The 15,202-nt window shown below is 33.4% G+C and overlaps 2 protein-coding genes across 3 annotated transcripts; both read right to left on the bottom strand.

Annotated features, from left to right (window-relative positions):
• Positions 1 to 278: 278 nt before the first annotated feature.
• On the bottom strand, positions 279 to 7,121 carry LOC118344721. 2 transcript variants are annotated; one of them, XM_035685995.1, is made up of 11 exons: positions 6,746 to 7,121; positions 6,166 to 6,430; positions 5,826 to 6,073; positions 5,424 to 5,658; positions 4,700 to 4,869; positions 3,515 to 3,657; positions 3,120 to 3,297; positions 2,384 to 2,963; positions 1,879 to 1,991; positions 813 to 1,056; positions 279 to 606 (listed from the first exon to the last, which is right to left on the bottom strand). In XM_035685995.1, exons 3-11 carry the CDS (start codon positions 6,014 to 6,016, stop codon positions 379 to 381), a joined length of 2,082 nt encoding a protein of 693 aa, XP_035541888.1. In that variant the 5' UTR covers positions 6,017 to 6,073; positions 6,166 to 6,430; positions 6,746 to 7,121; the 3' UTR covers positions 279 to 378. The 2 variants fall into 2 exon arrangements, with proteins under 2 accessions (XP_035541888.1, XP_035541887.1); XM_035685994.1 differs by lacking the exon at positions 6,166 to 6,430.
• Positions 7,122 to 12,418: 5,297 nt separating this feature from the next.
• LOC108979756 (transcription factor BEE 3-like) lies at positions 12,419 to 14,249 on the bottom strand. The gene is made up of 6 exons (XM_018950496.2): positions 13,790 to 14,249; positions 13,541 to 13,663; positions 13,369 to 13,434; positions 13,183 to 13,251; positions 13,009 to 13,086; positions 12,419 to 12,726 (listed from the first exon to the last, which is right to left on the bottom strand). The coding sequence occupies exons 1-6, from the start codon at positions 14,183 to 14,185 to the stop codon at positions 12,709 to 12,711; spliced, it is 750 nt and encodes a 249-aa protein (XP_018806041.1). The 5' UTR covers positions 14,186 to 14,249; the 3' UTR covers positions 12,419 to 12,708.
• Positions 14,250 to 15,202: the final 953 nt, after the last annotated feature.

The following is a 15,202-nucleotide window of genomic DNA, read 5'->3' on the forward strand; positions in this document are numbered from 1 at the left end:
TACAATCTAACGCACTATATCAAATCACATTACCTTATAAGTTTATTTATATGTAATCTCTTTATGATTAAAATATTTTTCTATATATATGAAAAATAATTTACAACTATTTTACAACTCACTTCGAATCAATTAACATTTTCAATTACTCATTTCGTCAAAAAATATTTTCAATTTTACATAATTAACATTCATTTAAATATAGCAAAATAGTTGTAGTTTATCATTTTCCATACAACTATTGCAATGGCTCACAAGTATAAGAGGAACTGCTGAGGTTTACAATCAATAGATGCATTGAGAAAAAAGAATCCCATTCCAAAAACGTATATACACTATTGCAAGTTATTACATAATTCACACGTAATAATTACAGCATCACTTCCTCTTTTTTTCCTCTCTCTCTCTTTCAAGGATAACAGGAGCTGCTGGTATGCTGAACCACCATTCTCTCAATCTCCTCATCCATCTCTCTGTGCTTGCTTTCCTTGGAGGTGAATATCTTGTAAAAGTCTCCAAAAAAATTAGAAGAACGATGAACTTACTAGGTACAAAGGCCAGAATCAAGGCTGCAATCAACAGTGCCGCTGCGAATTTTTGGCTTGCCTGATGAACAGATAAATAAACAATATGAATTGGCAATGAGCTAGTGACCGTTACACTAAAAGAAACTCGTAATCACTAATCTTCTGTAAAGTGTGTTTATCATTTTTCATTTTTCATGTGCCTATAATAGATAAGAAGAGACAGAGATGAGAAATATGGAAATTGGAAGGTGCAAAAGCCAGTAGAACAAAGGAAGAATGAAAAACCTGAGGGAAAATGCACAGCAACAAGGCCCGCATCTTGAGAAGAAGAATGTTACCGTCCTGGATGAGCCCTTCAGTTTGAGAGATTGCATTTTGAACTGCCAAGAGCTGCTCCATTGTTTTCGTTGCCGGGGGTACTATCACCTTTACATGATCAACAGGCTTTCCTTGGCCACAAAATCGGTTGAGTACCATGAAAATTGCAATAAAGATGAGCACTAGAGCAAAGGTGTAACCCAGCCATCCCCTGAAATGCATGCTGTAATTATCAAAAAATATATCTACCAGTTTGATGTGTTCAAGAAACTATAAGAGATAGCACCAAATTATCAAGCCAAACTGACCAAACTGAGGGGTGCATGGGAGAGTTTGAGGGACGCAGGGGAGCAATTGGAAGCATATTCACTATCTTATATTACGTTGCGAGGCACAAATATTGGCTACATAAGATGTAGTTATTCCCTTTTCACTTTAATATAACCTTTGAAACACCAAGTCATCACATGCCTATCTCACTACAATTTTCAAAATCAGGTTCCCTTTATAGTTGTCATATCGTTCAGATAAGCTGCTTCTAAAGCAGTAAACAGAGTGCAATCACATATCAAGAACCGCCCTCATAATCTTGAAACATAATTGCATAAATATATTTCTGAATGAATTACTCAACACAAAGAAATGGAATATTTAGCCTACTTGCTGTCATTTAATTTTAACTATCTTGGTAGCAGAGCAGTATTAAAAAATAAGCAAAATCTTTTAATTTTTCAACAACAGATGGTCTATGATTACCAGTTTTATGTTAAAGAGGTGCATGTGCGAGTATTTGTGTGGAGACGAAGACGCCGGGTGCGCGGGGTTATGGGGTGGAGATGGAGGAAGGGAGGAGTTATGGTAGCTGTGATTTTAGGAATTGTGGTACAAGGACACTTGACAACCCCCCCCCCCCCCCCCCCCCCACACACACACACACACACACAAAACCCAAATCTCTCTCTCTCTCTCTCTCTATGAATTCACCAGATATAGTCTGTAAAGCACAATCAAATCGCTCAAATAAGAGTTTTACCTGAAAATGATGTAACTGAAAAATAAACAAAATACCAATGACTTCACATAATCATCCCAAAACGCCAAAGACAGAAGGCACTTCCCGAGTTCCCTCATAGGAGAGAGTAACTCCTGCAAGTATACAATCAACTTAAGATGTTAAAACTGTATGATTCAAACTTGAAGATACCCTAGTTTAAGTGAGAAGCATATCCCAATATAGACAGAATACAAGCAAAGCTGACTATTACACAAGTGTTTGTTCACTCTTTTTTTTTGTTACGAAACGATTGATGATAACTGAGTGTGCATGAGAAAGAGAGCGAGCTCTTTAACTGCGCTTTGTGCCCATCACTTGATGCTAGTAAGTACATACGTGTTCTACAACTTCCATCAACCAAATCCTTATAAATAGATTTTAAATTGATTTTATCTTCACTGTTTTTTTTTTTTTTGGGGGTGGGGGAGTGAGGCCACACAAACAAAGTCAACAGAACAAATTCTTTAACCGGCATAAAAGATACCTTCATAACTGCTAAATTACTGTCAATGCCATCCACTTTAACTCCGTCAACTGTTTCTTGTGCTAGCACCACTTTTTCATAATTGATTTTAGATTCCTTAACTGCTCTTTCCAAAGAACTCATCTCTCCCACAGTTATCTCCCCCACAACAAGTCCAGCCTCATTAGGATTATTTGAACTTGTTCCAAACACAAACCCTAAGTTAGAGACCATGTCTAAGGCAGAGACTGAATGCATTTCACCTCCAGCCTTCGAATTGTTAGTCCGGTCCAACTCCCTGAGGGTTGTCATATTTGCAAGGGTTTCCAATATCAAGTCTCCACCTGGAAGTTGGTCACAAAAATTGAACATGAGAAGAGTCTCACACCGTAGAGGATTAGCCAAACTAATATCCTGAATGGCTTGTACTCGCAAAATCCCGAGTACGGCTTTTGAAAGTGCTTCAGCTCGTTCAACTCCCTTGATCTGGTACTTGTTTATAAATCTATGAACATATAAAATTTCTCGGATGATTCCTAGCCAGTAATCACGGCGAGTATGCCCCTTAAGCTCAGGAAACTCGAAGACAACCGATTCTGATCTACAAGGGAAAACTACAAAAAGTTATGGCCACTATAATGCTTAAAAGAGGGTGACCCATAGTAACATAATGGAAAAATCCTCGCAAGATTGAACACTAAAAATAATAAATAAATATTTTACAGCAATAAAATAAACAGATATGCATCATACTTACAAGGAAATTGATTTATATGACACTGCCTTGTCAAAAAGCCGAGTACCCCATGGTCCAGTCATCTCAGGTTTAACAACTTGTTTCAGATCATCTGCTAAATCATAAGTTTTTGCCTTGTCATAAGACACAACACGGAGAGCTTCAAAGTAAAGAGCATGGTCCGTCATAACTAACCGACCTGCATACACATCACAGCAATGAGCAATCACATAAAAATGTCAGAGGACTTTAATCTTTAAACTCCTATTTTGTAAAATTTATGTTGATGTTAAGTATGTTTTTTTAACCTATAAAAAAGTAGATAACACCATGGCTACAGTCAATAAGAATCTTTTATTTACGAATATAGGTCAAGTGAATTTATCCAACAAAATATCTTCATCCTATGAACCTACCAGGCCATGCAGACATCCCTATATGCTCAAGAACTGGTTGGGAGGTGACTGTTCCATCCACTTCAAGAACCTTTTCTCCTCTTGCTGATCGAACAGAAGAAATAAGAGACGACTCTGATTGGTTCTTCATTTTTCTAATAACTCTGCAAAAATTATACCAAACAAAATTTGAGAATGGATAACTGTAATCTTGACAATGGAGTAATTTGTGATACTTGAACTTAGATGTAGTTAAAGAATACAAAAAAAAAAGGAGAGAGAGAGGAGTTTCAAAGTCCAATAACCTAATCATATTACAATCACTTAGCGACATTCTTGATCATATCATTTATGACGCTCAGTATTTTAATGTTCAAGGCCGATTGCAATTTTATATGTCCATTTCAATCTCTATAGTCTCCATATGTAAGTTTTGAATAATTAGCATATCAATCATTCCAACATGGAGAAAAAAAAAAGGAAACTATATCCTGAAACATCCATCGCATGTCCAACACATCTGTCAAATACTGGCTGAGCAGAGGAAGACAAACTGAAACATAGGTTGATACAGCCCCGACATAGATAATAGGGCCTCATGGAACTTTGCTTTTGAATCAACGTGAAATGGTCCCAATGTCCCTTCAGGGACTTTATCTCAATATAGACATTACATTTTTTTCTTTTTATCAAAGTTGTTTTCGACTTTTTTCCATTCAAATAATAGCTTTCACCACTGACTGGCCATATTAATAAAAAATAATTAAGCGTATCATCCATACTATAAAGCTTCATTCCACTCATTTGGTTAGAGAGCTCCTCCCATTTTGTTTAGTTGCTTCAGTTATCAGGATAAACTGCCAAGTGGCATAAAATTTTCACTTGTCCACGATTTAAGATTTGAAATAACCAGACAAAATTCCAAGGAAACAATGATAATCACTAGAAGTAACGGCAACTTCTGTTTATGAAATTAGAGATGGGTGGGGGACATGAAGAACTCTAAAATATCTCCAATGTCATCCACCTTAAGATTAGCTTAGATTGGCATGAAAAAGACCAAAATGGTCAATGGGAAAATAAAAATAAAAATATCCCCCTACTGCTGCCATCCCCCCAAAACCCCATAAAGAAAAGAAAATCCCAAACCACCCGAAAATGGAAAGAAGTCAAAATAATAGCAAACTAATATGGAGATGCAATTACCTTTCTAGTCCGCTTAAATACTTTTCGTAGATGGAAAACTGAAGCCGACCACCAGTTGATTTGGTAAGCACCTCAAATAAATTTTCACTAATAACCACATTTGCAATAATAGGGACTGCTGAAGCTATTCTTGAGAAGGCCTCTACCCCAACAGATGCATCCTCTTCGACCTGTAGATAGATTTTGCCCGTGCACGGCAAAACTGTCAGGAAGCAACAGACTCATAGTAATAAAGACACCATAGTTTACAGAAAAACTCGAGATAAGGTTATAGTAAGTGAATCTAAATTTCAAGAGGATCTCCAAAAAGTGAAACAATATTATTAATTACATGAGAGTATGTGTGAGTGAGTAGGGGAGAGACGAGAGAAATGTCATAATTTTTTTATGACTAGATTAACTAGGTTTTATTCTAGTGATTTAAATTGTATGTTAATCATCTCTGCCTCCACTGCAGTCCGCGTGGAAGGAATAGATTTGATCTTCTGATAGACATGTTATGAGTCAAGGAAAAACACAAACCAGCCAGGCTATACTTGCGTGCAAGGAGTTTCTCAGGCACAGGGTTGGTTGGATGACTCATGCCTCTGTGTGAGTGTGTGGGTGTGTGTGTGAGTGAGAGAGAGATCTATTAAGCCTATAATGTGGAGAGGTCATAACATTACATGGTAGAAAGGCACTTCCACTGCAGAGTTCACAACTTAATTAGACAAATAAAGCTTACATTTATTAAAGGCTGGCTGGCAGCTGCCGGAGCCTCCCAAGCTAGCATCATGTCATACGTTAAGCGTCGAAACTTTTTATCGGCGAGATGACTTGTAACTCGTATTGACAAGGCTAGTGTCCGGAAACAGCAGTATTCCAACAAGTTCCTTGCGTACCTTGATGGATGCTTTATTGATTCAGCAGCCTCTGCATTGAAGCTTTCTTGAAGCTCAATTGGAGGAACACCAAGGACTCTACATCATTGGGATTTCTTCGTTGGAATAAATATAAATAATAAAAAATAACCACATTTGACAAACAGAAGTAGCACAGAACACTAGAATGGAAGGTTTCCTATATTCATCTAATATTCAAGAAAGCATGTAAAATTAGAGTACAAGATAGAAAGTAATAAGCTCACTTTGAACATCTACGAACAACCAGATTTGCAACAGGAGAAAGCTGTGGTATCCAATTCCTCTGAGCAGATGGGGACCTTCCCATCTCTTCAAATTCTTCATCGAAGGAACTGCGTTTGCCAAGTAACCATTTGAATGATCCTTCTCTTACTAGACCTTCAAGCAAATTTCTTGTTTTGCTACCCACAGCCATCTCCAACTTTACACTCACTATCTTCTCAAACTGGACAGAAATTCACCTCTCAAATGCCTGTCATACATCTTGCATTCAATTAGAAAACCTCAATTTCATTGATACCACTGTCCAAGTGAGATACATTTGATGAAACCTGTGCAGATTACCTTTTAATTTGAAGTTCAAAATCAACTTTGCCCAATGTAACATATAGGAACCAATATAGATCACCCACTCAAAACCTTTCAATTTCTTCTACTTAGAAAAATCATTACAGGTTTCTCACTCAATACAATTTAAGTTGAAGCCCCAGCATCAACTTCAGCTACCACACTTAACTGCCAGACACTTAATTGTTCAAAACCTCAAGTATCAATCTTCAACAATGAAACTTCTAATACCTTTACTTTGCCAGCAGTCCACGGATTTTTCCTGAAAAAGAAAAATCCCCTTTTCTACTCAAAAATCAAAGCCCAAGGACCAAAATATTTAGCATCCTTATCCCGAAAACTTTTATTACCAACGAAGAAGAAAATTCCTAGTAACACTAACGAATCCCAAGTATAAAATTATACACCGACACTTTCAACCTATTCAACTTGATAAAAACCCATAACGAATTCCTCGTAAGAAATAAAAACCAAATAATCCAAAACCTAAGAACCAAAATTCATCAACAAGACAATCCCAACAAGTTAGTTTATTTATTCATTGTTTGCCAGCAAAGCTCAACATAAGGAATCTTACCGCAAAATGGATGTTCCGGGCCCTAAAATGTCAACTTTTGCATTCAGATTCTCCACGTCCGAACAATTCTCTTCGTTTGCTTAACATTGGAAGAAACCCATCTCAGATTATAATTTATATGTCGCATTATCTTACAAACCCGTTTCACCAATTTGCGAAACTCCTAGGATTAAGCAAACTGTAAAAGCAGGGGAATCATATCGGACAATTTCCAATACAGACATCAAGGTTCTGGCGTGATAGAAAGGAAATGAAAGCTGTAGGTAGAGAATAAAGCGACAGGGAGAGATGGGGAGGGAGAGTGATCGAGGAGGAGCTTCCACCCTCTGAACCTATCTGTTCGAGTTTCGTGCTTGGGAGAGATGATCAGAAGATCTCGGGTGCAGAGAACAACGACACACTCACACAAGTGTTCACGTCGAATTGGTGTAAATGAGTTAAAAAGTCAAAATAGTCTATTGTTTGAGACTCATTGCCACGAATGGTAGTGAAAATATTTTATTTTATTATTATAAATTATAAATTTTTAAAAAAATATAAAAAATAATTTAATTTTTTTAAATTTTTAAATAATAATAATATTAAAAAAATAATATTTTAACAATAATCTCCTTATCCAAACCACATTTCAAGATGAGGAAAATTCTTCATCATTTATTTGTTGGTGTTTGAAATAAGAGAAAATATAAATAGCACTCTACTATATATAACAGCCGCTGCACACTAAGAGTATTGGGTAAAAAAAAAAAAAACCACAACACGGGTGTGCTGCGGCTATGGACTGATGCCCAGAAGAACTCTTGAAATAATTGATGTTTGAGATACGGTTAATGATGCACTTACATTTCTTTTATTATTGTTTTACGATGTAGTTATTTTTAAATTTTATGTTCTTTAAATTTAGATTAAAACTTTCAAAACATGATTTTTTTGTATAATTTAAAAATAAATAAATTTAATCAACTAACATAATCATATAATTCAATTAAAATTAAATTCAGTTTGATAAAAATTAACCTTCTTTTGCTCTATGTTTATAAAAATAAATTTAATTTAATTTAATTATATGATTATATTAGTTGGTTAAATTTATTTTCTTTTAAATTATACAAGAAAATCATATTCTAAAATTTTTAATCTAAATTTAAATAGCAACAAGAAAAAAAATAATAATTGAGTAGTAAATAAATTGTAAGGATATCATTATCCTTGAGATAAAAACTTTTGCTAGAGATTTTTTATTTTTATTTTTGTAAAATTATTTTTCATTTTAGCATTTTTCTTAAATCATAACTAATTAGATGAAAATTACTTTTGAGAGTTAAAAATTTAAAAATATTGGTTTGATATGTAAAAGGTATTCAGATTTGAAATCTCGTAAAAGTTTTTATCCGAATTTTATAATCTAAAATTGGAAAGCAATATAGTAGTGAGTTATGTGGGGGTGCATGTAGCGGTCAAACCTAGGGGTGCATGTAGTGGCAAACTAGTATTTTCCTATTTTATATGTCTATATTTTTTCATTGAGTACTAAATTTTGGATAAGATGTTTAAAGAATATTAATTTGTCAAAGATACTTAAATTAGAAATTAAATTATTTTCCAAATAGAATTTGAACTTTTTAAAAGATTTATGGTCCCAACATTAAGTTGTATTTGGTTGTTAAACTAAATTCAATTAATCTTAAATCAAGGTATCTTTGTTATTAAACTCCTCTTAATTTATTATTACAAATTTTTTAAATAATAAACAATTTAATTTTTTTAAATCTCAAAATAATAATAATATTAAAATTAATATTCTAACAATATTTTATCATCTTAACTCAATTTAATTCAATTCAATTTAACATCTAAACGCAGCCATCATTGAGAGATCACTATTTTTTTAAATTTTCATAAAAAAAAAAATTAAACTCACCTCAACTTAAAAAAATTAAACACATTTTAATAGAATTCAAAAAATATTAATATTTATAATTTAATTCAATTCATCTCAATATCCAAACTTAAACATTTAAATGTAAATTTAGAATCTCAAAAGAGGAGAGATAATGGCTTTTAATTTTAATTTTAATTTTTTTTGGACGTGGCGCCTTTGCTCGATTCTTTTCGTAATTCGTACTCCATCGGGACTAAAAGGCCGAAAAAGAGAAGGAAATAGAAAACAAGCCGAAAACTAAAGCCTTAAAAATGGGCTTAGCTAACCCAATTGGGCCAATTCAGTCAGGCCTTAGGAGTACATAAACCGGGCTTTCGAGCAGACATGTTGGCTTTTGGGCCTTTTGTATTTGATACTCCACCTCTCTAGCATAAAATAATGAGAAATGGCATGATAAATAACAACAGCGGCATCAACAGCATAAAATAATGATAAATGATTTATAGATAAAAGCAGTTTTATAAAAAAATAAATTTACAAACTAATATATTTTGAAGTGATATGTCAAATTGTAATAAAAATTTTAGTATAAAATAGATACAGTGCAATACGTATCATTTGAAATTACGTCAGTTTGTGAAATTATTTTTATGAAATTAATCAAATACTTCTCTAAACTAATACATAAGTATTAAGTCTTGAACATTATTTAAATTCAAAGCAAGAAACTAACATTTTCTAAACTTTAAAAGCATAATAACTCAGAAAGATTTTTGTGCTACATTTAACACTTTCTAAGAACATCCTCCTAGAGATATATATCCCATACTCCAAAGCATTCTAGACTCCTATGCATTTGCACCTGCATATGTGAGGAGGAAAATGAAATTGGGTGTGTGAAAACTTTAATAAATTTTTTTTTTTTTATAGATAATATTAAAATTCATTTTGATGGTAAGAAATTACATCTGCATATGTGAATTGGCATACAATTACACCTCATCATGTTGGAGTATTCGCACTTCCTCTTCAACTATATGAAAATATAATGTTATCCACGAAATTAGTAGTAACTACTTATCCTAAAAGTTTAAACTGATAGACAGAGATAGATTTTATTATTTATATATTATCATACTGCAACTCCCCTTATCACATGCGGGTTGCACGTAAAATATTTAATTAAATAGATAAATTAAATGATTTAAAAAAAGAAATAAATTTTAAATCATTCTTGCCATAAAACTATGAATGAAGACATGTTATAGTAAATAAAATATGTTTTGCACTAAAAATTTATTGTCAAAGGGTTTTATAATTAATATTAATTGGAAAGGGGAAATGCATGGTTCATTCGAGAGTATTGTTATAGAAGAGATCGAAGTTCTGGAGTTGCAGATGACAAATAAATCGAGAATAAATCGAGTGGGTCACTCGTGGAATTGCAAGTAAATCTAACTTATTGTCTGATATCATACAACAGATATGGTTCTAATCGTGGGTCACACTTTGAATTAGGCAAGTAAGACTGTCCATCCCATATCATCTCTATATCAACCTAAAAGATTTGCTGTGACACATAATAAAGGTAAAATGAAAAGAGTAGAACACATCCAGATTTCCAGTCATGGGCTTGCCTCAACTGGATGAACAAAGAGTAGTAAACCGAATTTCAGCTAAGTGGGTTCTTGATAATACTGGAGGTAGTGCATAATACTGGAGGTAGTGCAGCAGTGCTTTCCTTTCTTGCACTGTACTCTTTTCAATGCCCAAAAAAAGAGGTTTGTCATATTCAGTTGAATTTTGAATTTAGAAACTATGGCATACATGCATATTAGAAGAAGAAAAATGCTACAGTCATAAAGAGATCTTACAAAAATAAACGCACAAACTGACATAGTTTCGTATAATGCATTAGATCTACTTTACAATATACAATATAATGTACCATACCAAATTACGTTAATTTGTGAGTTTACTTTTGTGAAATTTCTTTGTGACTAAAGCATTTCTCTTAGAAGAATTCCTTTAGGTTTTGCTCTAGTAGTGGGTCATAAATTAATATTTGGTGACCATCTAACAACTCTTCCACTTCTGAAGATTGAGGATCAATGCATGCCATGTACTAGGTAGGATCCTTGAACTTGCCCATATTGGTCACTATTCATATCTCCAACTCCAACTAATATCATGTGACCCTCAATCTAAATCAATAATATGAAAATCTATCCATTTACTTAACATGGGACCCTTAAGGGGTTCTCTTCCCTTCTCTTAGTTCATGCATGCTCCAAGAGACAATTAGCAAAGACTTGGTCAAAAGGGGGGGGTCAAGGAAGAAAGATTTGAGTGGGGAGGAGAAACACAAAAGTGGCTTTAAAGGTACAGAAGCTCTTATCATTTAGGAGGAGTTGAGAGAACCCACATTGCCCATCTTCTTTAGGGCATGCCCTGGCCCATTTCCGGCTGTCCTCCTCTCATCCTCCAATTTCATGGATGCAAATGCAATGCATCTACCATCGCTTTCATTTCTTTTTCTTTTCTTTTCTTTTTTTTTGGAAGAAATTTAGATACAATAAGTTACAATATTTTCTATCCCCTCCAATCATCCTCTTCATGAATTGGCAACATCCTTGAGATTTTATGCATTCATCCATTTTGTAGGATCCTTATGCTTTTTGTTCATTTGAATTCACCATATAACTTTCTCATATTGCACAAAGAGTCTTTTTTTTTGTTTTCCTTTTTATTTTTTCAATACAGGTTGTTGCCAATAATTTACTTGCCATATATTTAGACCCTACACAACATGGGGGTACATAAGAAACTTTCAATGACAGCAGATTGTGCTGGTGTCGATTTTAGGTAGCAATTGGATTTTTATTTTATTTTTTATTTTTTTTATAATTAGGTTGCAGTTGGAATTTACATCCTTCCTGATTACATTTGAGATATTAAACTCTAGATTTGACATTTTGTTCCTTATCTGATTGTAAGGTTGCATGGATAAGAACCAACCAAAAATGATGGGCAGCTTGGAATGAATTCCCATCAAAATTGATGGAAAACCTTTTATATGACCAAATCATTTTTAAATAGAGTAATGTTAGATACAGCTTTAGGATGAGCAAATTTTGCGGACCCTCTTTGAAAAAAATGGGTTCCACTATTAAAAAAATAATTTTTTATTTTCATATGGGTCATAGATCTATTCACTTTTTTTAAAGGGAGTACACGGAGTTTACATACTCTAGGATTGTAAATATCATTTCTCTTTAAACTAATTGGTATTAAGAAAGACACACGCTATCTTTTGTATATTTAATTTTTACATCTCACAAACGATTTTTTAGAACGATCATTGGAAACAATACTGTAGACATCCCAACGAATTATTACAGAACCGATATGGAAGGTTTTAAGTTAACACATGAAGAAGCCTTGAAATAACTTCAGCATATTGTGATTGTAAGATGTTACTGGTAAGAGTCATGATCTTCTGAATCAGTCTTATCAGGCTGAAATACATGATGCATGCATGTCTGTCTGGCACAAAGCTATTTCATGTCGGCAATGATCAGTAAATTAAGCACCTTGAGGGTCTGTGTCTTAATTCATTTGAACACAAACAAGACATGTCACATTTCAAATCCAATCACGGATGGTTTATGTCTAATGTTGCTTTGGATTTTATGTATTCGTAGGCATAAATGCTGTTAGAGTATCTCCATCATATTTGCACACAAAGTTCCAAAAACTCTGAGGAATTCAACTCTACTTTGGAGTAAAAATTTAAAATAAAAAGTTAAGAGCCTTTTTATTGATTGAATTTCCCAATGTGTGAGGGCTTGTACAGGTATCAATATCCACTTTGCTTTGTGCAGCATGAAGTGGTAACAAATATAATTCTCAAATTGGAAAATATTGGGAAATGAAGATGCATCTTCATGTTCATGTATTGCAGTGAGTAACATCCAAAAGTGAAGTCATAGGGGGACCATTAATCAAGTTGAGTGCAACATGAGACTAGTCCTCCATGTCCTTCCTTCCTTCCTTCATCAATCTCCTCAACCTCTTTTGCCTAATATGCCTTGGCCCTCTGCAACAACAAAAAATTTCGGCATCCATCATCAGTCATAAACTCGCATCCGACATACAAACTAATCTATTTGCAATAGTAACGAGCAATGTTATACTCCATACTGTATTTTGTTATCCTCAGTCACGTTTTATTTAATATATGATACAACGTGATTCGAGATGATAAAATTCAAGATGCATTTTCGCAGTTTAAGTGGATATTGCAGCAGTCAGATTTTGCAATTAGGAAGTGAAACAAAAGACTTGGTTTTGGGTTATATTTTAATTTTAGAGGAAGTACCTGCATTGTTTCTAAAGCATCTGAATCTGAGCTGAAGTCATAAAATGAGCTTGCTGCTGTAAGCTTCATAGAAAGGAACTGAACATGACAAATTCAAAGAAATGTAAAAATATATCAAATTAATCCTTAATTGGTAACTTAAAACGCAAATAGGGGATTATAATTTTGACTCACCTCGACCTGATTTTGCAAGGACTGGACATAATTAATTATCTCATCCAGCATTACTGCCATTCCCATGCTCTGTAATCCAAAATGCATCCATTTTTAGGTCAGAAAGTCCATTTTTCAAAAAATTTAACCCAATAATAAACTATAATTATCTTCTATTTTGTTCTAAAATTTGGTTATTTTCTTTACCTTATAGCATCCAGGGACAATGTCTTGCAAGCATCTGAGTCTGTCATTGATCTTTCCTCTTCTAACCTGAATGAAAACAATGCATTTATCAACCCCAAAATAACTTTCACGTCATAAATAAATAATTTCAAACTATGATTATTTGGGGGTGAAGGTGGTGTAAAGATTTTACCCTTTCTGCTAAGCTGTGACTATCAGTAGCTTGGCCTCTTCTAGCTCTAACATGAACAACTTCCTTTGGTTTCTGATCTTCTTCCTTCAGGGTGTTTTTCACTTTCTTCCCTTTTCCTGAACTCTGCAAAACATACAAAACAAACAAACCAAGAAGCCAAAAACTGGTCAAAATAACATACTATTTCCTCTTGTCTTCTTTCTAGTGGAAAAATATGCAGGGGAAATATCAAATATAACAAACCATTACATTTTTCCTCTTACTCCCAGTTTCTGAAACTTGAGGTCTTGAGGTTTCAGAGCTGCTCTCAGGCTTTTCCATTGATTTTCTCTTCTTGCTTTCATGGAATTCATTTCCAGCTGCAGCATTCATTACAGGCTGAGCAGGCACCAAATTCTGGCTGAACTCCTGGAGAACAGAACCGAGAAGATTTTCAGCCAAGTTTCCTGTGAATTCAGGTACTTGATGGCTGAAGAAATTGTGGTTGCAGAAAGGCATGAAGCACTGGAAATCAAGCTCTGGAGTGGTCAGCACACTTGGGTTTATACCTGCGTATTGGTTTGTCATGATCTCCATGTTTGGATCAATATCTGATACTGGAAATTGGGCTCTAAAGCTTTGAAAACCTGCTGTGAATTCAGCCATGGAATCTGAAAACACAGGGCTTTTCTCTTAGAGAGGATTACGAAAAACTGGGTTCGTGGATAATGAGAGTGGTGTCAGAGTGCTGCTGTATTTATAGGCTTATAGCGTGGGATTAAGGTCCAAGTAATGAACTTGGCGTAACAACACTCAGGATTTTAGTAAATTATTTTCAAATAATAATAATAATAATAATAATAATAATATGATGATGAAAAATAAGGCATTATTTGTAAGAGAGCATGTACTGCTGAGCGTATCTATAGTATTTTTTTAAAAATATTTTTTATTTTTTTAAAATGTATAAATTTATTAGTAATAATTTTTGTATTCACAAAAAAAAAATTAAAATACAAGAACGGGACAACCTAATATTTTCCTTCCCAAGATATATCCAATAACAAAATCGGCCCATGATAGGCTTTTTGCCGCAGTGCATGCTTATTGACTTAAATCTATCTTTAAAATTTAATCGATATTATATTTTTTTGTTTTTACTTATTTCATTTAATTTCAATTCCAACATTAGATTATCCATTCGTTTTTTATATAATAATAAAATATTATTAATTTAATAATTTTTTTATTTAATTTATTTTTATCACATTTTGTAGCTCTACCAATTAAATGTTAATAATAATTATATTCTAATTAAATTAATACTAAAAAATCATATTTTCAAAAGTCATTTAATTCTAATAACAAAAAATATTTGATTAAACTCATCTAATATTTTATCTAAATTTCTTAATTACAAACCAAATTGTATTTTTGCTTTGAGTGAGAAACTAATATTTTAATATTTGTTTGGAGCGAGAAATTAGTATTTAATATTTGGTGAATCAATTGTAGTTCTCCATCATTGACCAACTACTGTAGTAAAAATCTAAATTATTTTATATTTACCCAATTCAATGTGGGATTTTTTTATATCAATTATGCAAATTTTAGCCAATCTTTTTATTTGGCCAAGCCAATGAGGATGCTCTCATAACTAAAATTGTTTTCTCTCCTTTTTTT

The sequence above is a fragment of the Juglans regia genome, chromosome 15 (assembly GCF_001411555.2).
Source record: "Juglans regia cultivar Chandler chromosome 15, Walnut 2.0, whole genome shotgun sequence".
NCBI lineage: Eukaryota > Viridiplantae > Streptophyta > Magnoliopsida > Fagales > Juglandaceae > Juglans > Juglans regia.